The sequence below is a fragment of the Astyanax mexicanus genome, chromosome 22 (assembly GCF_023375975.1).
Source record: "Astyanax mexicanus isolate ESR-SI-001 chromosome 22, AstMex3_surface, whole genome shotgun sequence".
NCBI lineage: Eukaryota > Metazoa > Chordata > Actinopteri > Characiformes > Acestrorhamphidae > Astyanax > Astyanax mexicanus.
The window spans coordinates 19,981,648-20,007,955 of NC_064429.1; the positions used below are offsets into that span (position 1 = coordinate 19,981,648).

The window sequence follows — 26,308 nt, forward strand, 5'->3', positions numbered from 1 at the left end:
ACTTTAGGTCAGGAGGTCGCAGTGTTCACATGTTCTATAATTAGTGAGTTCATTAGTTCACTACAAGTGCAGCCCCTGTTTTTTTACAAATAAAGAAACACAGTCCGACACTTTATTCATTCACTGAAAACAGAAGTGTTTTAAACAGCAGCAGATAAAGCAGAGGTGATTAGAGAAATGCAGAGCACATGATATCTCCTTTCGTAAGTAAGAAGAACTGTTTAGAGGTCAGTTACAGTTCAGTGGTTGACCTGCTGACTGTTGTCACAGTCTGGACCCAGTCCCCCCCCCAAGAATTGGAACAACTCTTTAAGCACTCGATACAGATATAGCTTGTATAGCAGTTGAGCTCTAAAGTTCAGCAACCTAACTGCTGCTGGGTAAATAGTTAACTTTAGGACATTGTATTGTATGTCTTTAGAAAGGAGGCAAGAGAAACAACAATTAATTGTAATTGTCCATTCCCTAGTTTGTCTGTGATGGGGAGCTGAAACTGGCTTTTATTACTTTTTATTTAATTTTCTGTTCCACCTTAAATGTTGAATTCTCTGCCGTCTGTTAAAGGTGGGACCATTAAAGGTGGGAAACAGGAAAGTTAGCTAGCTAACTACTAAGATGAACTGCTAGCTATGTTTTACACTTGTTATGAAGTAAATGGCAATTAAAACATTGAAACTACACATGGTAATAAAGAGGTTATAATAATTTTAACAAGAAAAATACTCACATTTGTGGGTTTCTTTGGTTGTTGTGCTGCCTTCTTGCCAATGATTCTCAGCTCTTTATTTTGAAATCTCAGTTTGAAGGGTCATATAGCCCTAACACTTCCTCTACCCCTCCAGCCTGACATGAGTCATGATACCTTACCCCTGAGTGTGGCAAAACAGCGCTGGTTCTTAATACTTATCCTGGGCCAAATAAATGTTGCTCTTTCAGAAAAGCTTGAGCGCAGTTGGATCATGCAGCAGGACAGTGATCCGAAGCAGGCAGACACACACACACACACACAAACACATACACACACAAGTACACTGTTGAAAAGCTTGGATGAAGCAAAAATTTGATTTTAGCATATCAAGGTCAATGTATTGACTTAAATCTTGATGTTTAGATGCTGTGCTGAGACCTTAAATGGAAAGATCATCAACAGAGATGCTCTATTTAAAATCTGCATACAGGGATATGGAGAAATGGATTACAAACGTTTTACTGCAAATCAATACTTCAAGAAACAAACAATGTCAGCACTGTTATTTAGTATTATGTTATTAGTAAATTTTGTACTGATTCTGTGTTTCAGGTCTTCAGATGCCGGCCCGATGGACGACCGCTCTCCATGTAAAGGCAAAGTTGCCATTTCAGGTAAGATCACAGACTTGCTCTATTAGCGAGCTGTACCTTCTAAACACTCGCTTACTGTTGCAGTAGCTGTTGTGTGACGCTTGCATGCATTCCTATGTCGGCTCCTGCTTAAGTAATGGTAGTTTAGTGTGTGTGTGTGTGTTTGTGTGTGTGGCACATTCCTGATGCCTCATTGAGGTCCTTTGTAAGAAGAGACTACCCTGCTGCTTTATTTGTTGGCTGTGCAGTCTGCTGTCTGGTGGCCTAGAGTTTTATGAGTGCCCCTCCCTCTTTTTACAGTGTGTTCTCCCCCTCCACACCCAATAATATTCACTCTCTTGTCCTTCATATTAGACAGTGCTGCCATGACAACCTGTAGCTTTTGGCTTTTATCCAGTAAGTGTTTGGGTGTTATGAAGAAGGGTCTGTATAAATGTGTTTAAGAAAAAAAAAATTGAGGACTGATAAAACATGGTTTACACTATGATGATAAAATTAGGGTTAGTGGTATGTTTATGTTGGTTCAAATCCTCTCTAATTAAACATTATCAGTTTGTGGATCAATTATGGATCATTATCAGTATAGAGTCCCACAAGGCTCTGTTTTAGACCCTTTACTATTTACACAATTCTACATACTCTGACCAGAAGTATTGGGACACATCAAAAATGGTCAAAAAATATTTGTTTAATATAAAGGACCATTTTCTGTAGTAAATAATCAAATGATTAGAATGTCTCATCAGATATTAAAGAAACATGCACACTTCATACACTGTCATCTGTTGTCAGCAGAGCTAAAGGCAGTATTTTATTACTAGAACGTGCGTTTTGTCACAGATATCTGTGTGAGTGTTGGCCTCTGACTCCTAAAAAGCTTAATGACGGAAGACGGAATAAAACAAGAGGAAATATTATCAGCAAGTTTGACAGTTGGAGACACTTTGAGCTCAGAAAGACAACAAGACAGATGGTGAGCTTCTACTTGTTTTTTTAACAGCTAGATAAGCTACTTTAGCCTGGTAATTTATCACAACCGATTTCTTCTTAAGTAAAATGAACATTGTTGTTTTATCCTATAAACTACCAATAATAAAACAAATATAAATATTGTCATGTAGAGCATTTATTTGCAGAAAATGAGAAATGGCTGAAATAACAAAAATGAGGCAGAGCTTTCAGACCTCGAGTAACGCAAAGAAAACAAGTTCATATTCATAAAGTTTTTAGAGTTCAGAAATCAATATTTGCTGAAATAACCCTCGTTTTCATGCATCTTGGCTCATGTTCTCCTCCACCAGTCTTTCACACTGCTTTTGGATAACTTTATGCCACTCCTGGTGCAACAATTAAAGCAGTTCAGCTTAGTTTGATGGCTTGTGATCATCCATCTTCCTCTTGATTATATTATATAGGTTTTCAATTTGGTAAAATCAAGGAAAAACATCATCATAAAGGGGTTTCTTATTTTTTTTAAGAGCTGTATAATGTGGTGGGTTTAACACACACAAACACACACACACACACACACACACAGTATGGGTAGTATGAAATATAAGCTATATTTCTGTTCTGTTTAAAGTATTTACTCACACGCTCTCTTTTTCTCTCTCCTTCACACGCAAAGACCACACGCAAACCTCATGACTGCTCATATACTTCAACCATTATCTCCATAATTGTCTCCTAATGGCCCTTCATCTATTAATTTTTATTAACTAGCGTGGCAGTTCTTGCCTAATTAGACAGAGCATGACTGAGTGAGTGAGGCTGGTCCAGGCTGGAGTAGATTAGCAATGATAAATGCAGTCTTAATGCAGTGGGTGGGCCGATGGGGGTGAAACAGTAGTGAGGGCAAGCCCTCCACATTTATTCCTCCTACACCAACAGCATGGCAGACACTGCCTGCTGCCTCCAGATAAGAGTGTTTGTGCGTTTTGTGTGTGTGTGTGTGTGTGCGTCAGTGTTTGTGTGAACGAGGGAAGGGAGAGAGACAGATACTAATCATGATTGACATTGCAGTGACAGCCAGAGTCAGCGTTTGAGGGTGTTGGGACGTGTGCAGTCGCAAGACACGGCACACGTGCACTCAAGTGTGTATCATGACCTTGTCTGATTTCTCTCTGTCTTTCTCTGTCTCACTCTCTGTCTCTGTCTTGCTCTCTTTCTGTCTGAATCACAGATCTTCGAATCCCGCTGATGTGGAAAGACACAGAGTACTTTAAAAACAAAGGAGGTGAGAATCTGTCCACAAGACTGTCCAAAACATGTCAATAGATTTCAGCCAAATATAAATTTATATATATGTGTATATATATATATATACACATATATATATATATGTGTATATATATATATACACGCACTAATTTTTAGCAGTCTTTAACAGTATGTTCTTAATCATGTATTGTGAGCATTATCGAGCACTCTGTGTGCCAGACAGTTAATTTTTAATGCTCTTTTTCAAGCATCAAGGCACTTACCAACCACTCCCAGTGCAGCTCTTAAAGTGGCAGAAATATATATATATATATGTATATATATATATATTGAGTTTGAGAAGAAAAAGTGCCAGAGTCTGAACAACATCATTAGGTGTCACAAAGGTCTGTTTTGGTTTGGGGGTTTCATGTTTACTGCAGGTTAAGATTTTTTTAATTACTTTCATTTCAGTCCTAAAGAAGTCTAGCTTTGATCAGGTGTTCTGGATTTGGAGATTTACTTGACTACAGAATGATGACATGAGTTCAGTGGTTAAAAATTGTAAGAATATTGAATTGTGAACCCAGTAATTCCAAACAAATTGTAAAATATTTGAAATGTTTTGTTATACTGATTGTTATTAATTTTATAGAACCCTTCCACCACATTCCACCAGTTACACCCTTATAGAGCAACCTGTTTATTCCTTATTTTATAAACATTTATAACATTGCAAGCTGCAAGCTTTTTTTTAATGGAATAAATTTTGCAGTTAAATTCTACAGCGATGTGTCTCTACGCACTGAACTACTCCCCTCTAGCACGCAGATGGACCTCTCTGTTGGAATTTGTTGGATGAGTAAAGGTTTCCCATGCTTTTCTCTGCTGAAAGCATTACTGTCTGCAGGTGCTTTAGGCATAAACACACATTAATATGCTCTATCTGTCACTGTACAGCTGTTTTTTTTACATATACAGTGCTTTGCAGAGGTGTTTTGGGACTTCTATGATGTATTTCCAGAACACACAGGACATTGCAGATCGAGGAATGTTAAATGTCTACACAACTCTTTAAATGGATCAGTCTGCATTAAGGCTGCAATGATAAGTCGATATAATCGAAAATGTTGATTATTTGAATTTGTCGACAAATTTAATCTTTGACTAATCGTTAATTTGTAACAGTGCACAAAGTCATGAGAACAGAAGGGCAATGGGAGTTGGGTAAATGGCTCACTCACACAGGTTACACTCAACTTATTCAATGTCTCCAAAAGTGCCCAAACACAAAAGATTACATATTTACTCTCTAAATATCAGTAATTTCCATGTTTAAACAACATCTACACATTTAAATGCCTTTTAAATCTCATGTTCAGCTGGTTTTATCTTTTTTAGAGATGGAGGACATAGTGGAAATAATCGTTGATTAATAAAAAAATAATAATTCGATTAGTCAACTACCAAAATAATCATTAGTTGCTGTCCAATGAGAAACATGTATCTCCAAAACAGCAACTTTACAGGAGAGAGATAAAACATTCTAAACTTTAAATGGAAGTCAATATATAAAGAGTTTATTTCAGGTAATTTTGGAGAATTTCTTCAACAAAAAATCAACAAAAAATGGAGATGCTTGTTTTTCATTGGACAGCAACGATGTACTGTCAGGCTTCGGCCAACAACTCACTTGTTTGAGGCGATAGTTCATGTCACCTTGCCGAAGAATGCCAACCTAATCACAGGATATCACCTCATAACTTATAAAGTTGTGGGGTTTCCCAAGCTGTCGTTCTCTGAGGTAATACTTTATGATGAGTTTACCTACTGCCATCCCATGACTTTTGGCATGCCAGTGTATTTCCTGGAAAGAGGATACTGGACAATTTGAAAGTGACATGTTGTTAGTGTAAAAACATGAGTTTACTATAAAAACATGATTTGCCTCACTCATATGCCATCTCTTTCTCTCTCTCTCTGTCTCTCTCTCTCTTTTCTAGAGCTGCACCGCTGTGCTGTGTTCTGTCTGCTGCAGTTAGGAGGAGAGATTTTTGACACAGACATGGTGATGGTAGACAGAACCCTCACAGATATCTGCTTCGACAACACTATTGTCTTGTAAGTGTGTGTCTGTTTATTTAATGTGATGTTTATGGACAAGCTCACTAAATAGAATTTTGCACACAATGTTTTTTTTATTGAAAAAGAGGGAGTGATAGCATTCACCTTTTTCTTTCTTCAAACAGTTTACAGGAACTTTGTGCCTGTTTTTAATACACCATTATAAATAATCTGGAGCTAAACTGTGTATAAGGGTAGCTTAGACCACCAAGTTTAAGCTTATACTGTCTTTGTATCTGCTGTGTTCATTAAGGGTGTGTAACATGCTCAAGTCTGCATGCTGACCTAATTCTCGCCTCCTGGGTCTGATCAATCCCAGAGCTGAAGCATTTTAAGTGTGCAGGTCCTTCATTATAATTAGACTTGATCTGGGTTAAAGAATTGAGTCCAAGTACATTAGATCATACATACAGTATATGAGCACAAGTGGCATTAAGCATGGTGCCATTGGGTTCACATTTATCTGCTATGGAGAGTCCAATTCTAGATAAGACTGTGCGTTTGTTGCATGATGACATTATGAATAAAGCTACACTTATACAGTGCCTTTATAGAAACCCAAGGACGCTTTATGCCAGATTCACACTACACAACTTTTTAAACAGTCAGGTCAGTGTGCTGTTCACACTACACGGCTATGAGTCCTTCATTTGTTGTGAGTTTATTTGAGTACCATGATCTCCATGTTTTTTGGACTGTGGGAAGAATCCCTTGGGTCTCTGATGGAAACCCCACGCAGACAAAGGAGAACAATGAAACTCCACCCAGATAGAGACTTGAACCCAAGACCACAGAACGCACTAACCACTAAACCATCATGCCACCATTATTAGTTGTAATAATATGCAATAAAAACTTAAATAAATGTATGGTCTAAATATGTTACATAATTTACTGAGATAAGTACATTTGAATAAGCTACTAATACTATTAGTAATCAGTTATTACTAAAAAAAGCTCAGTTTGTGTAAAAAAGCCAGAATTTGTTTCCCTTAAGTGTCACCAAATAGTGTAATATACAGCTCTGGAAAAAAAGAGACCACTTAATGATGATGTTTTTCCTTGATTTTACCAAATTTAAAAATTATGGAATATAATCAAGAGGAAGATGGATGATCACAAGCCATCAAGCCAATCTGAACTGCTTGAATTGTTCCACCAGGAGTGGCATAAAGTTATCCAAAAGCAGTGTGTAAGACTGGTGGAGGAGAACATGCCAAGATGCATGAAAACTGTGATTAAAAACCAGCGTTATTCCACCAAATATTGATTTCTGAACTCTTAAAACTTATGAACTTGTTTTCTTTGCAATTAATCATATACCTATAAATAACAAAATCAGAGAAACTGATTCAGAAACTGAAGTGGTCTCTTAATATTTTTCAGAGCTATGTATGTGTGTGTGTATATATATATATATATATATATATATATATATATATATATATATACACACACATAGCTTTGAAACAAATATATGAAAGCAATTCATCAGGTACTGGATTAAAAAAAAACTAGGGTGCCCCTCTCGACTAATCAGAGACTTAATAATGTGTACCTGTACATTATTACGTTTACAGTAATGAAGCTAACCCGAGCTTTGAGCTGAAGCTGGAGCTGTATAGCTGCTGTTCAGAAGATGATTACTCAGCGGGCAGCACACCTCGAAAATTGGCCAGTAAGCTGAGCTCATCGCTAGGCCGTTCCTCAGGGAAGAAACTGCGGGCAGCTCTGGAGCCCGGAGCCTGCAGTCCCGTCAGCAACGGAGGAGCTGCACCACTGCTGCTTCCTGTCCCACCTGTGCCGTGAGTATCTGTGTAAATGAAGGTTTTCACATTTTGTCACCTTGCAGCCACAAACTTAGACCAGAGGTGTACTTTTTTTGGCCTAAATGCAAAGCGCTATGGGTGGCGGAAACGTAACACTGCTGATCACCCTAAACCAGAATCATTCTGTGGGGATGCTATTCTTGATTAAACTTTAGATAAACATGTATCATTTCTGTTCCATGTTTTTCCACAATTTCGTGCTACTTTGTGTTGGTCTATCACTTAAAATACCAATAAAATACATTTAAGTTTGTGGTGGTAAGTTCAGGGGTTATAAATACTTTTAAAAGCCACTATATGTGTGTACTGGTCATAGTGAGATATGCTTTTCTAGATTTCAGAGGGAAGCATGCAAGAATAGAAGCTTTAGTCTTGATGAATAAGTACTTAAGTACTTCTTGTCAGCTTCATAAAAAAAAAAACGAGAAACAAATAAATAAAAAAAAATACCCAGAAGCTTCCCCAAGTTAAGTCTTTAAAGTTAGAGGACTTTCTGCTTCTCACTCTCCAAGTCATAATTCTGAGAATGTCGGAGCCTTCAGCAGTTTAGCAGTTAATCTGATTTACCGTTCTCCTCTATCAATTTGTCTTTCTCAGAAAGAGCTTCTTTTTTAGCTTCACATCATTTTACACCAACAGTGCTGAGTAGTCTTTTCACAGTGGAAGGATATGTGCATTTTTTAGATATAAAGCCAAATTGTAGAATTAGATTTTCTTATCTCTGAAAGATAAGAAGCTTTTTGCTCTGTTTATTTGATTGGCATAGATTGGGTGGTCTAACTTTTATATGTTTTCATGTGTTTGTATTCACAGAGGACCAAAGTACCATCTCCTGGCTCACACCACCCTCACACTGTCGCACGTCCAGGACAGCTTCCGCACACACGACCTCGTCATTACTGGCAACGGTAAACCACCTCACACACACGGTTCTCTGCTCTACAGCTCCTTTCACAAATCAGCGATATTAAATACAATACATTTAATTAGTAGGAGTAGGAGTGGGCAATATGGGTCTAATATAATATCACGTTTAAGGGTATTTTTGTGATGATAATATTATTGGAGACGACATTTAAATGTTTTAAATATATTTTAAGAATGTACAACTACAGCAAAATAAATATTACATTTTTATTTGGTATATATATATAACAGTTACATTCAGTAGAAACAAAAAAAATAAAAACATTTGTCTATTTCTGTTTTGTATAAAATAATAATAGTGTGACCAAATAAGAAATATAACAAAAATAAATAATTTTTAGTATATTTTGCGCATGTAAACTGCAAACAAACAATTTAAATAGATACACTAAATAGCAAAATATAAAACACAGAATAAACTGCTATCAAGTATATCGCAATATCACAACATGAAGGTTTTTATTTATCATGTCAAATGATGTGTCGATATTATTGCATAAGATATGAAATGCCATGCCTCTTTTTCACAGCATGCTAAACAGTTGAATACAGCTATTTTAATATTAAGCTTTCTTAAGGTATTTATTCATGTCATCATTCATCGTACAGTTCTATTTTTTTATAATACTGAGATACAAATTTTTAAAATAAATTCACCCATCCTCTACATCTCTACAGTTTCCACTCCACTCCTCCACTTCTTTAAGTCTCCTTCAGCCGCTGTTTTATAAAAGCAGCTCAGCTCTATTGTTGAGTCTTTTATGTGCATGTTAGATTACAGCATGTTCTTCCAGACAGACAGACAGGCTTAGGCGAGGCTTTGTGTGATAGAGATTGTGCGAACACTTCAATTTCTGTTTCCATTAGAAGAAATCAGGAAGCCATTTAGAAGAGATTAGTTTTACAGCATGCTTGTTATCTGCCTATTAGACGACTCCTTGCAGGTTTTGTGTGAGTCTGGAATGTGTGTGTGTGTGTGCCAGGATTGTGTGTGTGCGCGCACCAGTGAGTGTCTGTCAGATTTATTGTGTCAGGGTCACACTCATAAAAGTGAGTGTAAATTGCTAATAAGGTCTGGTTAATGGGACAGTGTGTCTGAGGGGGCATGTTAACAGTCTGGTAGGGACTGTAGCTCACAGGTAGCTGTTCTCTTGGGCAGATGCTTCATTGCATTCTTCTGAATTGATTTTACAAACCCTTAAGCAGGCAGGGAGCTGTGAGAGAGGATGTGCAGTATAATGATGAAACCACAGAATCTGTTGCTATATATAACCCTTTTGTTTAATCTACATAAAAAAAAAAATAATGAGCTAAAGAGTGATTTAAACATTCATTTAGTTAGTTGACTTGGTAAAGAATCTCTGCCTTTGCGAAATGATATTTGAAGAACTCAAAGAACATTTTGTTTTTAAATAATTATTAAAATGTTTATTATAACAATAATAATACACTGACATTCTCGAAAGAAAAAAAAAATGAAAAAGCACCTTGTCTGGGCCGTGCAGCACTACAGCTACTAGACAAATAAATAACAGGGGTGTTTGTCCGTGTGTTCCCTTTCCCATTTGCATTGCTAATTGTGTTGCTTTCTTATGTTGTCTTTTGCCATTAATATCTCTCTCTCTCTCTCTCTCTCTCCCTCCCTCTCTTTCTTTAGAGGAGTGTTCTTACTGGTTGCCGCTGTATGGGAGTGTGTGTTGTCGTCTAGCAGCTCAGCCTCACTGTATGACACAACAGATGATGAGCGGCTGCCTGAGAGTGAAGGTAAAACACACACAGACACACACACACACACACACACACATCATGATAAAGACATGCACACTTTTCTACTTCACTCCTGCTCAGATTTTTCATGTCAGTACTTTCACTCTGTTCAGCTCGGTGGGGAGCCTCAAGGATGGACGAGTGTTTACGGTGTCCTGAAAGGAACAAACCTCTTCTGTTACAGCCGGCAAGAAGATATGGAGGCCAGCGTGGAGCCCTTACTAACGATCGGCATCAACAAAGTGAGCAGTTCACACAGTTCACCATGCACAGAACACACTGACTGTGAAACTGGGGGATACTTCAGTCAGACAACTTTTATAGTCCCCAGCTTAAAAAAAGATCAAGGGTAAATACTTCATTACAAAATTAGTAAATAAATAGTTTGGAAAGTAAATATTTTCATCTGATTAGAGTACTGTAATTGTGCAATACTCAATAAATCACAAGACAATTCTCTATAATATTTCACAGTATCTGTGTTACTGAAAAAGTGAAAAATATTTCAGAAATATTCTGAAAATACTGAAAAATTCTCCTAAATAAGCAAATTTTGTTAAAAATATTTCACACTTCTACTACGTGATAAAACCATTGCATCTGGACTGCAATTGAAAAAACAGTAGGACCAGTGAGTTTTTTGTGTTTTTCTGTCACATGACGTCATAAATAGTTATTTTATCGCTATTTTAATACCGTCTGGATGGGAATAAAATTACTGGAGGACAGTAAAAAAACAGTAGATAATTCAGCCTGTAATTTTCTCAGAGGGCATCTGAGAAAAACATATCATGGTTGTTCCATACAGGAATAAAATCACAGAGGACCCCCATTCAAGATAATATTACCCCAGGACCCCCTGAGAAACTAATTTTAATAATGTATCACAAACAAAAACAAAATATGTCGCAATATCAGTATTTTGATATTGTTTACATATTTTTTAATTGCTCTATTACTCTATTACCCTTTGCAACATTACGGTTGTTACAGCAACAGCCACTGATTTTTGAAAGAGATAAGTTATAGGTAGCTTGTACTAAAGGTAACACTTATAAAAAGTTATGTTATCCATGAACAGTGGTTGAAAATTTTTATTATCGAAACACATCATCACGTCACACAGTTGGTTGCGATGGTAATGGCACCGGATGATGGTAATAAGTATTTTTAAGCATGGAAACATTGGGTTTTACATAATTAAAACAAGCTTAGAGCTAGTTTTATAAAAGGTAGCTAACCCTAGAGCCCATACTAATTTCTGAATATTGATGCCAATTAAAAATTTAATCAGATAAATTCAGAGAGCAGGTCATTCATGCTTATTTCCTTTTGTGGACACATGCCTAAATATTTATACATTAAAATCCTAATGTAACATAAATGACAGCAACAGTTTCATAACCTGTATTTTAACACATGTTCTGGAAATCATATCAGAACTAGTTATATGGAACATACTCAATTAAATAAAACATTTAAATTATTAAATAGCTGGAACAGGCCTGTAAAAGCTAAAATATACTTTTAAAATGAGCTTATAGAGTTTTATCTTAAGAACTAACCCAAGCACTCCTACTTTCTGTAAGTAAGGTCAGGTAAAGAAACACACATTCACACACTGTCCTGTAGTAATGCTCTCAGGATGTTCAGTATGTTTGTGTCACTTATGAGAACTTCAGGAGTTAAAATGAAGGACAGAGTGCTGTAAAGAACATTTATCAGCTTTAAAAAAAGGGTCTGTGACACATACGTCACCCTGGGCTTTTGGGTTAAGATGTTTAACCAGCCCCCAGTTGGAGAATCGTGTGTGTGCTGGTGATTGAGTGGTTCAGACTGAGTGTTGTTGTTCATTAAGTCGTTGTCTAGCCGAGTGTGATGTATTCTCATGATGGATCCTGATGGGTCACCTGTCAGTTCTCAGCTGGTGGAGCTGTAGTTTGTGGTGCACTGCTGAGCTGTGTTTTCTGTTTGAGTCGCTTGTAGGTAAATAAAGACACTGTGTCAGAGTTAGTCTGCCCTGGTGGGTTTTCCATTACACAGCATGTGAGTCTGAAGAGCAGTAGACTGAATAGAGCTGTTCGTATTGTAGTGAACCTCTACTGCCACCTACTGGTGACTGTAGGAACTACAATAATATTTAAAATGGTTTTACATTCTCTCTCCGTATTTTACTCCAGTCTGAAGGCAGTGATTTATTAAGTGTGTACATTCAGGAACAGTTAAATCCAATTCAAGACAAAATAAAAATTGTAGCCTTCATTGATTCTTTTTTTTTGCAGTTTGACATGATTATCTGGCTGTTTTAAACTAACTGGATGAAAGAAACCAATAAAAGTAGTTAAAAAATGGAATAACTAAAATTAGTAGGAATTACTAATTTGCTCTTTTTTACATTATATTATGGTGATTTTTTTTCCTCCTATACATTTTGTAGATATTTTGGAGAGGCTGTTATGGTATATCCCCTATAATTTTTTTTTAAATATATGTACATATTATATAAACAAAATAATGGAACACCTCTTCATACATTGTTTCTTTCAAAAGCATGTTTTTTGGGATCCTTCTTTAGTCTCTTTAAGGTGCATGAAGGATCTTATTAGTCCTATTCTAGTAACAGCATTTCTTTACATGCACTAATCTAGCTGTGTGTGTGTGCCTTTGCACATCTGTGACGGCACATTGTTTCCTGAAAAGTCTGAAAAGTCCTCCAGAGATGACAACAGAAGTGTATATTTATAGATAGGAAGAGTCTCACTAGACATTGTAAGTACAGTTTTGTGCTGTCTTTCCTGTTGGTAGTAAAATGTTTATATGGCAGTAGCTTCCAGATGTGGCTTTATTTGTCTTTGTCCACAGGACTATAAAGAGACATGTGTTTAACAGCATGTTTTGTATTGTTTAGGAGACGAGGATACGAGCAGCAGAGAGAGACCCTCACAGCAAAGCTCAGAGCATCTGCATCAGCAACCAGTACGGAGGAGAAGAGGTCACACACACGTTAGCGACGGACAGTCGGGAGGACACACAGCGCTGGATGGAGGCCTTCTGGCAACAGTTCTTTGACATGAGTAAGAGATTCACATTTGTGCATGTGCAGTGTATACACATATATTTTATTGGTACACAGTTATCTTCACTTATGTGTTATTTGTATAGACATTTTGACGCAAAAAAACAGCCTGTTCATAATTCATGTATTAACTGATGTCTGGATCCAAGCTATGTTCTTTAGAATATCTCACATCTACTACTTTCTTCCAAACAATATAAAAATAGTTTAAAGCAAAAAGTAATAGTTTTCACTCTTAAGAAAAGGTGCCACAATATTATTTTTGAGTAAACCATATACAGCTCTGGAAAAATTAAGAGACTACTTAAAAATGATGAGTTTCTTTGATTTTACCAAATAAAAAAAACTCTGGAATATAATCAAGAGGAAGATAGATGACCACAACAGGAGAACATGCCAATATGCATGACAACTGTGATTAAAAGTCAGGGTAATTCCACCAAATATTGATTTCTGAACTTTTTCTCATTAGATATAAAAATGCAATGCTGAAATGTTGCCTCATCATAATGTGGTTAACTGAGCTGTTGTCTCCCCCTACAGGCCAGTGGAAGCAGTGCTGTGACGAGCTGATGAAGATTGACCAGCCTTCCCCACGGAAACCTGCTTTAGTTACATCCAAACAGGGCTCTCTCTACCATGAGATGGGTATGTGTTAGCTGTGTTTACTTGAGTAGCTAGCTCTCTTATAGAAATCTTAGATTATTATTAATTAATTCCACAAATTATGGAAAAAAGTAAACAAAGTAATGATACTGTAATAGAATAAAATTGCAGTTACATCATTTAAACCTGCAATAAAAAAACAGCTTGTTCAAACTATTGAACTTTTATTGCTAAGAAAACTATAATGGCCATATCGAGAATCTTGACAATCCGTCTAACATTATTATCATGACAGACCTAATCAAGAGATGGTTAATTCATCAGTAAAAATCTGGTTAGGATATTGAAGTAAAGAAATAATGAAACCTTGTTTCAACCAGGATCACAGTTGAATAATCTTACCCTGAGCAAAAACAGAGCAAACATACTTCCTTCTTATTAACTTAATGCCTGATCACTTAGATTGTTTTGATTCCTGGATTAAAACCTAACCCCTACTAGATTCTGAGTCGCTCTAGATGGAAGAATTTCTATTTCTGACTCTCTGACTGACTTTCTCTGTCTCTTTTTCTCTCCCTTCCTTTTCCTCCAATGCCTTTGTTTTGGTTCTGTCATTCATTTTTCTTTTTCCTCTACTGGTTTCCTTTTTGGTTCCTCTCTGTCCTTTATCTTCATCCTATTTTGATGCATGAACCCTTATCAATCACACGAACCTCCTTCATCCACACATACTCTTGTATTTCCCCTTGCGGTTGTGTTCCCCTTCCTCTCAGCGCCCCCTCTCTCTGCCCCTCCGTCCTGCGAGGGTCTCCTGCTGCAGGATAACGCTGTCTCTGCTGAGATCCGCGCTCTGCTCTCCTCCTATTACAGTGACAGGTGAAGTAACTAGGGTGGTGGTTTGGACAGGTCTTAGCTGAAGCTCACTCAAGCTTGAACCGGGCGCTTCTGCTGCTGTGTTTAACGTCTTTCATGTGCTTTGAGAGAGGAATGTTCTGTATGTCTGCCTCACGCAAATTAGTGGTGTGTTTGTGTGGTTGGGGACTGGACAGTTTTGTTAAGTTTGTTAAGAAACTACGTTACCACACCTGAAATCCTGTGGTTTTTCATTATTTTAAATGTTCTGCATTGTAGATTAATACTAAAGTCATCCAGACTATAAAGAAAAACATAACAAAATATAAAATTATTTAGTAAACAAAAAATGTGAATCAGAAACCAGAATCTATTGATATTTTAGATTCTTCAAATTCTGCACCATAAAGCCTTCTCAGTTAGCTTCATAAGAAGGAGTCACCTGGAATCCCAACTATCAGTTAACAGCTGTGCTGAACTCGTCAAGAATTAATGACTTGAATTTCTTGACTGTTAATGTGTTTGAGAGCATCAGTTGTAAAGTAGTGAAGAGGTAGAGTTGGTATACAATGAATAGCTCTATTTGAGTAATGTTCTATTTTATAATATTATGAGAAGCAAGAACTACTCAATTAAGTAAAGAAATAAATGACTTTAAGAAACGAAAGTCAGTCAATCTGACAAATTTCAAGAACTTTGAAAGTATCGTTAAGTGTAGGTAGGACCATCGAAAACAATAAAAATGATGAAAGTGGCACTCATCAGGCTCACCCCAGAAAAAGGTAGAGATCAAGAGTTTGCACAGGATATGTTCATCAGAGTTTCCATCCTCAGAAAGGTCAACAGCATTTTGTCAAGAGTATTTTGGTTTGTTACTACAGTTACTACATGATTCCTTATGTGTTTTTTTATAGTCTGGATGACTTCAGTATTCATTTACAAATGTTAATCATTTGTAGTAGCTCCTTTTGTCCAGTAAGTCTTATGATTAGTGTATAATCTTCAGTTTAAGGAGTTAACATCATAAAAATTTCTGACTATTATTTTGATTTGAGTCTAAAATAAAGGGAGGGAAATGCTATTGCTTGCATTTGTTCAAAGCCCTGACCTCCATTTTTCGTTTCCCCTGCAGTTATTGAACCTTCTGACGACATGGACTCCGTCACGGACATCCTGGCGAGGCGCATTGAAGAGTTGGAGCTCCAAAGCCAGCTGGACACCACACCTCACTGGATGTCCCTGTTTGAGGAGGAGCCTCCTGGAAGCCCTCAAAACAACGGTCACCTCCATCGTACCTCATGCCACTCCCCTCACACTCCCAGCCCCCGTCTGCACAGCCGGCACCCCCGCAGCCCCCGCGGCCTGCTCTCCTCCGACGCCAGCCTGACCTCCGACAGCGACAGCCCCTGCAGCATCAGCCCTCGCACCTCACGCCACGCCTGGCCTCGAGACCTGCCGCCCACGTCCTGCCGCTTCCGCCCTCGCACGCTCTCGCTCGACGCCAAGCTCTCCGTCCTCAAGGCCCAGAGGGGCTACGGGGGAGGCTTCCAGTGCTCCTGTCAGGCTCCTTCCACAGGATCAGTGGCTCAACGACCGGCTCAGACGGCTCTTTCCTGCTCCAGCTCCACCTCCAGCAACAGCTCCAGCGAGGGTAGCACCAGCCCGGAGTCAGACCTGGGCTTCTCCCGGCCGTCCGGCGCCCGCCGCAGCCTGAGGAACCTCAGAGCCAAGCTGGACCCCAGGAACTGGTTGCAGAGTCAAGTTTAGCTACTTTGGCTTCTCGTAAAAGACGTTTAAAAGACACATTTATCATCACATTCGTTTTCATCTGGGCTTTCTGGAAAGAACTGGAATGACTCAGGCTAGGGATCTGTGATGGCTCTCTCCACAGTGGTCTGGTTTAAAGATGGTGAAGATTGGAGATCATGAGACTCATGAGAGTTAATATTTAAACACAGTTCACTTCCACACTTCCATTACAAGTGTTCCCGCAGTGTCTTCCAAACCGGACTGAGGTGTGCTGAACCAGAACCAGAACTTTAAAGTGTGGCTAATTTCACACCTTCACCACACGTCTCGCAACTGATATGCCTTCACACCTACTGTAAGCTGCTTTGTAACAGTGTTTAGAGTCTAAAGAGTCAGAAGAGTCAGAATTTAGTGCTTCCTTCGCAGACGAGAGACGAGAGCTAGATGTTACTAACTAACCTGAATAAAAGCTACGCCTAATATTTATCTCAGTTCTTCTTACTGAAACTAATTGCACCCACACTGTGGAGCATCCACGAGGAGAGATCTGTTACAAGTGTATTATTGTTTTATCACTCATCATAAAAAAAAATTTAAAATCTCAAAATAGTTTTGGAATCTAATAAAAAAAAAAAACATGTTTATACCTGGATACATATTGTGACTAGTATCTGGATTTTATCCTGATAAGATTTTAGATTTTAGCCACATGCATTTACATTCAGTACTTTTTAAATGCGATGCTCCAGCTAGTCAGACTAAATTCCAGTTGCTGTCATGTCGTCTGCTGGTGTTGATCCACTGTGTTGTATCAAGTCTGAAGTGCAGTGTTTTCCCACAAAATCTCTGCTGATTTCATTTTCCAGCAGGACTTGGCACACTGCCAAAAATACCAATTGATCTTATATAATATTCTATTATAAATTTTTGAGACACTGATTTTTGGGTTGTCATTGGCTGTAAGCCATAATCATCAACAATAAAAGTAATAAATGCTTAAAATAGGTCACTGTGTGTGTGTAATACATCTGTGTAATATATGAGTTTCACATTTTGAACTAAATTAGTGAAATAAAGTTACTTTTCAATTATTTTTAACATATTTTGAGATGCACTAGTGCAGGGGTGACTTTAGTTTCAGTCCATTCTCGTTTTTTTTCTCCCGTTCTTGGGCTCCATATCTCCTTAAAAGGGCGTTTTTTTCCTGGCTGTGTCTCAATTCACTAGCCAAGGCAGCGGTGGTGTATTGGGCCGCGACCCTGACGACACGTGTTTAATCCCGTGTGAGGAGCGGTGTGTTTAATTATTTATTTATTTGTTTTTATTTTTTCTTGAGTTTACCTGCTTTGAGATCAACTGTTCTGCAATTGGGTTCAACAACCCTCTGGGCTGAGGAGCTACTAGTCTGTAGCACTGCATCCCATTACACTTTATTTTACAAAACAGATTATTTTTTTTTGTTTGTGGCCCGCTACGTAATGGCTTAAGAAATATCTGGCCCACAACCAAACTTAATTGCTGACCCCTGATCTAGTATATGGCTTTGCAGGAATAGTAGAATAATTACATTGATGCAAATTATTAGAATATTCTACCCTCTCCTCACTCAGGAACACGACTACTATGTTCAATTTAAAAGATACAAATCTCCAGGTCTGCTGCTTTAAATACCAGCCATACAACAAGCTAATTCACGTATTTTGGCCAACACAGTAATCAGATTTCAGTCTGACTAATCAGAAACACAGGATTAAGTGTAAATGCATGTGATTAAAATCTGATCAGTGCACAATTCAGGTACTAGTCACTCACATGAAATGTCCCGATGTAAACAGGTCTGATGTGAACATGATAAAATGTGATTACATGAACTGCTTCTTACTGTGAGTATCCTTGTGTTTTCTCATTGTTCTGTGCTTCCTCCCTGAGGAAGGTGGTTTTCCCACAAAACGATACTGATTTTAGGCCCAGTTCTTCTTCCACATGGACTAATTCAGTGTCTAACTTCTATCTTCTGTTCATCATTGCAAAAATGGCTAAAATATCTAAAAATGTTGTACTATGCAAATGTGTTATGAATTCATATTTTTAAAGTCCTCGTTTTCTTTTATTGGTACATAAATACTGCCTTTACTTCTCCCCCTTTACTACATTGGCTAATGAGCCTGTTTTGCACTTTTACAGTTTCATTAAGAGAGGCTATTATTAGTCATGATGAGAAGACTAAAGTAACAGTAAACTGTTTAAAAGACTCTTTCTGTAATATTAGCAGATCCAGTACAAAAAAAAAACACTAACTGGTAGGGCTGCACAGTACATATAGTTTCAGAATCATATCACAAAATGGAGATTCCAGGGAAAATTCAAGACATATCGACCAGCAGAGGGAGGTTATATCTGTACAGTATCGTTATTTTTACTCCAGTATTGGATACACAGAGTGCATTATTATTTTGTTAGTCATGTTAATTATTGACTACTGGCGTAATCTTGTGAAAATTCTTGATTATTTTATCGTAATATACAGCTCTGAAAAAAGTGAAGATACCACTTCAGTTTCTGAATCAGTTTCTCTGATTTTGCTAAAATGAACCTTGTTGTTTTATTCTGTAAACTACTGACAACATAAAATAACAAAAAACAGATGCAGAGCTTTCAGACCTCAAACAGTACAAAGATCTATTCATACAATTTTAAGAGTTCAGGAATACATATGTGGTGGAATAACCCGGGTTTTTAATTACAGTTACATTCACCAGTCTTACACACTGCTTTTAGATAACTATATAATGCAGAAGAAAATATTTCAATGCCATATGTGAAAATTCCAATATTGTGCAGCCCTACTAGCTGATGATAAAATTAAATATGAATACAGTATCATACAGGTTATGATTCTCAGGATTTCCCTTTCTTGCCATAAAAAGTTCTGCAGTCCTGATAATAACCACTGCAGTAAATACGTGTAAAGTATGCAACTTCTCTGAAAAGCTATGTATGTGTTTACTGTAAAATGTGTCAATAGATTGAAAGTGGTGTTGAAAACGTTCTGCTCAGATTTCTTTGGGAAATTAACACCGTATTGCAAATAATAATCCAGTTTTTCTTTGCTTATTAAGAGCCATCGAACTTGTACTTGTGTAAATTCTCATTTACAATTCGCAGTGTTTCCTATTGTAAAGTTTGTAATTTAACAAATGCTTTTGTTAAAACTGTATTTTACCATATTGATTTTGTTATAAATACAGCTATATCGAGATATTTTATCAGAAGAGTACAGATCTAACTATCCTGGTAGATAGCGTTTAAATTTGAACCTTGAGATGAGTGTCAGGCTGTCTGCATGCACATTGTCTTTAGAGAGGTAACTAATTCAACATGTAGAATAATAAGAATAATAGAAATAATAAAATGATTAAACAGTGTTAAAATAAACAAAAGCCATGTCTGTGTGTTTTTTCATTGGAAGTGACTGTTTGCACACTGGTACAAGTAGCATTTGCAACACACACCTAATTTAAAATTACCTACTTACTACCTTTGGTATTTATACATTAGTGTGGTAATATATTCCTCCTCAGAGGAATCACCATATTCCTTACCTTAATGGAAGATGTACAGTAAAATACATATAAATGATTCACAAATGAGTGAGGTTTAAGTGCAGAAAAATGCAAAAAAAAAAAGAAATGATCTATTTTATTCTGTGAACTTTAGAATAAAGATTAATCATATTAGTTGAAAGCTTTTAGATTTTAAATTGGTAATTGATTTTAAACAAAATCTAATATTTAGGTGTAAGTAAGTAAAATCAAGATTCTAGTTGCTAAATTTTGAAAATGAAATGGATTTAAGAATGTAAAAAGCAAAAACATTGTATCTCAATTTTTCTCTCCATCATTTAAAACTGGTTGTTTTTTCACTTGTGTGAAAATGTCATTATTGGACCAAAAGAACATGATAAAACTTGTCTACAGAAATGTTTTAGTAAAAGTACACACTGCTATACACCTGTCCACAAATAGTTTGTGCTTTTTAGATTTGTGCTTAAAATACCACAATCATTTTTACCTTCTCAAAGTATCAAAACAAAGATGCACAAACTTTTAACATCCTTTACTCAAAACATCTGAACACAATTTCATTTCATGTCATGCAACAACATACAAGGTTTGGATATGGATTCAATGACATCATGATATTCCAGATAAACAAATATGAAATGATATGAAAACAGTGCGCATCTGGTGCTCCATAATATGAGTGCCCAAAAGTAAGTTAATGTGAATGGATTAAAAACAAAACAAAAGAAATCATGCTGCATGAATAAAAATACTTTCTTATAAGCATTTCATTTATCTAATACTTTCTTTTTATTACATTGTTGTGTTTTCTGGATCAGAGAAACATGTTGAAAATGAGAGGCACTGATTTAATGATGTGCTGGAAAAAAATGACATCAAATACAAACTTGCTGTCAGGCTCTAAGATGAACCGTTTCTGTTCACACTAGAAAGTGGATTAAAGGGAGATTTGGTTTGTTTGGTGAAGTGTGAACGCTGGTTTTAAATCAGGGAGTGGTTTAGGGAACTGTGATCCCTGGTACTCTGAAAAAAATCAGTGCTCTGTATGGAAGCTATCTGCTCCTGACACTGTGTGTGGGGTCACATGATTGATTTATCACCATTTGATAGTTTATATTTATCGAAAATAAGAAAAAGCTACCATTTAGCAAAAGTCCATTTATGCAATGAATCCATGGTTCTTCTGTGTAAAAGAAATCTGGCGGTAATGAGCCCCGCCCCCAAACAAGCCCAGAATCAGTTCTTATGTATTCAGGACACACATTCATAAAAAACACCCTCAAACTTACACTGAAACTTCGCTGGTCAGTAGGGGTTAATATTGCCTAGACTTTGCAAACTGTAGTAACTTGAGTATTATTAAGTCCGATATATTTACAGTATTTTGTGTGATATACAGTGTTACACAAATCTGAAATATTTCACTCTGGAGAAAGCTGACCCCAAATTTAATTTCCTCAAAAAGTCCTCAAACATATCTTGGTAAAATGTACGGCGTCTTATTTAATCTTTATTTTAAAAAGCCGTCGGTTATCTAAGGGATATCCTCACTGTTACAATCATAACACAGAACATATATATTTATATATTTATATAAAAAAAGATCAAAATCTGCTCAGCAGCACCATAAAACATTTGTAAGTAATACAGGGAACATCCCCATAATGAACATGAAATAATAATGACACTATTTATACACACTCAAAATGCAGATGTAAGGCAGGTCTATAGTTACTGTAACTAACATTAACATCAGAAAGTCATAAATCAAATCAAATGTCAATATCAGAATGAATCGAAAGGACATGATTGACTCAGATTACATGTTAGAAACACAACCAACAGTCAGACATTCTGCAGAGAAAAATCAAAAGGAATAAAAATGAAACAAACAAAAAAAAATCTGTAGATCATTCAGGCTAGCTTCAAGCAACCTCATGATGTATTGAGCAATCGATGCTCTGCCCACAAATGCATTAATCCAGAACTGCTTTTAAAAGGTTGAACAAGCTTCATGGAATGCTGAAAATTTACATAACATGAGCTTCCATGTTTAAAATCTTGCGCTAACAAACAGGGCTGGTTTTCAATAAAGCATTATTAGGCTAAAGTGACTCCAATCTGTTTTTTTTGCTTAAAGGACCATTAAGAATGATTTCTATGAGCTTCTGTAGTAACTCATAACATGATCAGAATGTATTATCAGATATTACGGAAATATGCTGAGTTGTTAGGACTGTCATCTCTTGTCAGCAGAGCTTCAGCCAGGATGTTGACAGCCAGAGCTGGCTGTTTTCCTGCTAAACAGGTAATCACTGAGCTTCTGTAAGGTTGCTAACTAACCACCACCACTAACAGAGCAGAGAAGGACATTTTGGACACTGAAACATACAGCTCACACAGTCGCATAGTGTGAACTACTAAAAAGACACTCATCTAGCTGTCGCTGACTGATTGCAGTTGACTGGCAAATGTTTGGTATGATAGATATCTGACCCAGTCGGCGACTGGGAGTCAGGAGCAGCGGCTACCTACAGCCACTTTCTGTCCACTTTCTTGAATGGGGTGAATGGAGCTAAAAGCTAAAAACTTATTAATTAAAAATAATAATGAGCTACTTGTTCTGAGTATTTCTTTAATTTTAGAAAGTGGATAAATGTATTTTACTGAAAGGGTAAAAAAGAAAACGTGCTTGAGTATTTTATTTTATCCACAGAAAACAGGTTTTACACTGTAAAGACTTTTGCTGGACTACTATCCCTACACATTACCAATTCCTCATACTTCTCACACAACAAACTTTGGCCAAGCTCTGATCTTGGACATCTATCTTATTGCTCGATCCTTTTGATGTGTCTTTTCTTTTTGTTCCCTTGTTCTGTGTAGTACCTCCACTATGGTTTATCCAGTAGATCAGGAGAACCCTTTGGCTCCCTCTACTGGTGAAAGCTTCCCGGTACCTGAGGGCTGGTACTGACTGAATCTAAGGGCGTGAAGAAATGTCTCTGAAAGAAAGAAAAGGTCTCTACATGGTCTGGACGTAGTTGGCGGGGAACAGACCCTGGCGGCCATCTTTGCTGAAACCCCTCCACCAGGCTTTGTCCACCGTTTCTACGTCTCTGATGATGTCACCGGGCTCGAAGGAAAGCTCATTTTCATCCTCTGTGGAAAAGCAGAGCAGTATAACAGATCAATATAATCACCATCATGGTTTAGATCGTATTTTATGTCACTTTAAAATAAAAGAAAAGCAGGTCTGACCTGCTTGGTAGTCGTAGAGCGCTCGCACACACAGCCGTCTGCCAACTGAGAGCTGCAGAAGAGAATCAGTTTAAATATTTTGCATAAATGTCTAATTACGGGCTTTACGTTTTTGCATGTCAGTTAAAGGCGGTTACAGAAGGAATGGATGTGTTTTTGGAACTGACCTCTCCGTTCTCTGCTGCCTCTTCTATCTGGATGTCCTCCTCCTCGTCAGTCTCCTCACGATTCACTATGTAGGTACACTTTTCTGGTGTGCTCTCCTCAGAGGAATCACCGTATTCCTTACCTTAATGGAAGACATGTACAGTAAAATACATATGAGTGACTCCTAAGTGAGTGAGGTTGAAGTGCAGAATATCAGTGTTAGATTATTAGAGACAGTATACACAAAAAAAACATGACATTAAAGAGTAACTAAACCCCCTGATTTTAGCTGACTCCATCCTCAACTCGAAATTGAAAAACGATAAAAAAATGGGAGGAGTAGTTTGGGAGGGGCACTGGGTGATGTATGGGTTTAGGGGCGTGTATGGGTTTAGTGGTCAGCAAGGAGGCGGTATTATTGTTTGATTTGTGCTCTGATATGTGATATTGTTATTATTAAAGATTTTAATAATGACTGGTATGTTTCATTACTTCAAAGAAACACATTTCAGCTATTAATAAAAAAAATACTGTTTAGTTAACTCATTACTACGGCTGCATCAATGCCAAGTCCATCTATTTTTCTACTCATCAATACTGATTCAGGACACATGTAAAAATGCCTTTAAACTGTGAAATCTTGCTGATCATTAGGCTAATATAATCTAGGCTTTCAAAACTAGTAACTTAACTATTATTTAGTCAGTTATATGTACAGCATTCTGTGTGATTTACACTGTAACACAAATTTTCTGAGCCTACTTTTACTCACACATCTAAAATATTTCACTCTGGATAAAGTTGGCCTCAAATTCCATTTCCTCAAAATGAAAAATGTACAGCGTCTTATTTTATCATAAAAAGATGTCAGTTATTGAAGGGATCACAACACATAACATATACAACTCTGTAAAAAATAAGAGAGCACTTAAAAATTATGAGTTTCTTTGATTTTTCCAAATTGAAAACCTTATATAATAAAAAAGGATGATGAAGGATCACAAGCCATCAAACCAAACTTAACTGCTTGAATTTTTGCACCAGGAGTAAAGGCATTAAGTTATCTAAAAGCAGTGTGTAAGACTGGTGGAGGAGAACATGCCAAGATGCAAGAAAACTGTGATTGGACAGATGGAAAGCTGGCAACAAAAAATATGTTTCGTGGCCATGGAGGAGAGGAGAAGGATTGGTGGGAAAAAATTCTCAGTTAGCTTTAGCATTTTCCAAGTTTTCCATTCCACCTTTCCACCAATCCACTAGACCAGCAGTTTCAAAACATGCTGTAGATTTAGTGAAGCGTAATTTAGTATCAATAAATTCTATTGAATCAAATTGAATCAGAAATCGAATTATTTTCAACAATGTGATTCGGAATCGATCGTTTCTGTAAATCAGTGGTTATACCAAGTCCTAAAGGCTAAACACACAACTGTTCTGTGAGGTTCTGACCATTGAAGAACAGGGTGCGGTGTTAAAGTCATGGCTGACTGAGGTTATTGTCGACAGCAAGCATGGATACAGCAAAGTTCTAGGGTCCCTCTTTTATCATGTTTTGTAAAAACACCTCTAGGCATAAAAGAAAGTTATTACCTGTACCATTCTGAAGAAAAACACCATTCTGGTCTGACTTATCTTCTCCATTCACCCCGTTCTCACACGCTTTCACACCCTCCTCTGTAAACACAATGAAAGAGGCATTAGGCATCACAGCCACAGACCACCCAGCCTCATATTCATATTCATCATAAACCGCTGCTGGCTGTCCTCACCTGTGTCTTCAGTGATGTCGGCCTCAATCTCGTCTTCCAGCGGTTCCTCCAGGGTTGCTTCTTCACTGCCTGAGCTTTCAGCCTCTCCTTGATCTACACCTGAAGAAATCTCTCCAGTCTCTTCAGCAAGTTCCTGCTCGTACTCTGCCTCTTCCTCCTCTGTAGGTTCCTCCACCTCCACGAGAGAGCTGACCTGGACCTGGACCTCGGGTTCTGAGAATGGTGCAGTGGGCTGCTCTGGTTCAGCCACATCTGGGCTCCTCATGGCTGCTTTGGTTTCTGAAGGTGGAAGGGAAATGGTGCATGGCTCCTCTGCTTCCTCCTCCTCCTCCTCTTCTTCCTCCTCTTCAACCAGCACAGCTTTGACTGTGAAGTCCATCTCCGGCTTCAGCTCACTCAGCATGCGGGTGCTGGTGATGTTGGTGACAGGTTCTGAGAAAGCATTTTAAAATAAACTTAGTTTTATGTTTTTTACTGAGGGCATGTTTCTCATTTGTGTTATTTAACCCTTTACCATTCTGCTTTTCTGCACTTTCTGTTAGAGCACGGTTTGAGTCACTGTGTCTTATTAAAGAAAATGTTAAACTTAAGACCACTGCCATCTTTACTAATCTGCAGAGGTTAAACAGTCCACTAGAGGTCACTGTCTTTATTTCAACAGTATACCTTTTTTTAGAAGTCAGCAACAAGTGAATTATTCCACAAGTGGGAATTCTATGTGGAATTTTCAAACGAAAAGCTAATTTTTTAAAACCCAAATTAGTAAAAAAAAAATAAATAAATCAAAAATGGTGTATATTGTAAAAAAATCCAAATAATAAACTTTGAAAATTAAGTGATAATATTTAGGATAAATTAGTAATATTTTAAGAAAAAATAAAAAAGTATATTGAGAAAATCCGTTTGAGAAAAAAGTTGCAAAAATTTGAGAGAAAAGCACTGTACGATATAGAATATTGAAAACAAAGTCAGAATATTTTGTGAAAAAAGTGGTAAGATATGGCATTTCAAGAATAAAGGAGTTAAATTTTAAGGAAAAGAGTCAAATGGTATGGCAGTTTAAGAAAAAAAGTCGTA

General features: G+C 37.2%; 2 protein-coding genes across 8 annotated transcripts in view; one reads left to right on the forward strand and one right to left on the reverse strand.

Moving 5' to 3' along the window:
• Window positions 1–17,475, forward strand: part of rtkna (rhotekin a) — a 108,071-nt gene extending 90,596 nt beyond the window's left edge. For 3 of the 4 annotated variants that reach the window (XM_022667590.2, XM_022667591.2, XM_022667592.2), the window contains exons 3-12: window positions 1,301–1,362; window positions 3,524–3,577; window positions 5,544–5,661; window positions 7,245–7,469; window positions 8,307–8,401; window positions 10,078–10,184; window positions 10,301–10,429; window positions 13,096–13,261; window positions 13,807–13,911; window positions 15,854–17,475. In XM_022667590.2, the coding sequence (XP_022523311.1) occupies window positions 1,301–1,362; window positions 3,524–3,577; window positions 5,544–5,661; window positions 7,245–7,469; window positions 8,307–8,401; window positions 10,078–10,184; window positions 10,301–10,429; window positions 13,096–13,261; window positions 13,807–13,911; window positions 15,854–16,488 (1,696 nt within the window). In that variant the 3' untranslated portion in view covers window positions 16,489–17,475. Of the gene's footprint in view, window positions 1–1,300; window positions 1,363–3,523; window positions 3,578–5,543; window positions 5,662–7,244; window positions 7,470–8,306; window positions 8,402–10,077; window positions 10,185–10,300; window positions 10,430–13,095; window positions 13,262–13,806; window positions 13,912–14,642; window positions 14,746–15,853 lie in introns of all 4 variants that reach the window. The other variant, XM_022667593.2, reaches the window with a different exon arrangement.
• A 3,096-nt stretch (window positions 17,476–20,571) lies between these two features.
• Window positions 20,572–26,308, reverse strand: part of si:dkey-40c11.2 (drebrin-like protein A) — a 100,997-nt gene continuing 95,260 nt past the window's right edge. For 3 of the 4 annotated variants that reach the window (XM_049470369.1, XM_007258319.4, XM_049470368.1), the window contains exons 13-17: window positions 25,232–25,663; window positions 25,053–25,136; window positions 23,483–23,604; window positions 23,316–23,367; window positions 20,572–23,216 (exon numbers count right to left, since the gene is read on the reverse strand). In XM_049470369.1, the coding sequence (XP_049326326.1) occupies window positions 23,080–23,216; window positions 23,316–23,367; window positions 23,483–23,604; window positions 25,053–25,136; window positions 25,232–25,663 (827 nt within the window). In that variant the 3' untranslated portion in view covers window positions 20,572–23,079. The remainder of the gene's footprint in view (window positions 23,217–23,315; window positions 23,368–23,482; window positions 23,605–25,052; window positions 25,137–25,231; window positions 25,664–26,308) is intronic. The other variant, XM_007258320.4, reaches the window with a different exon arrangement.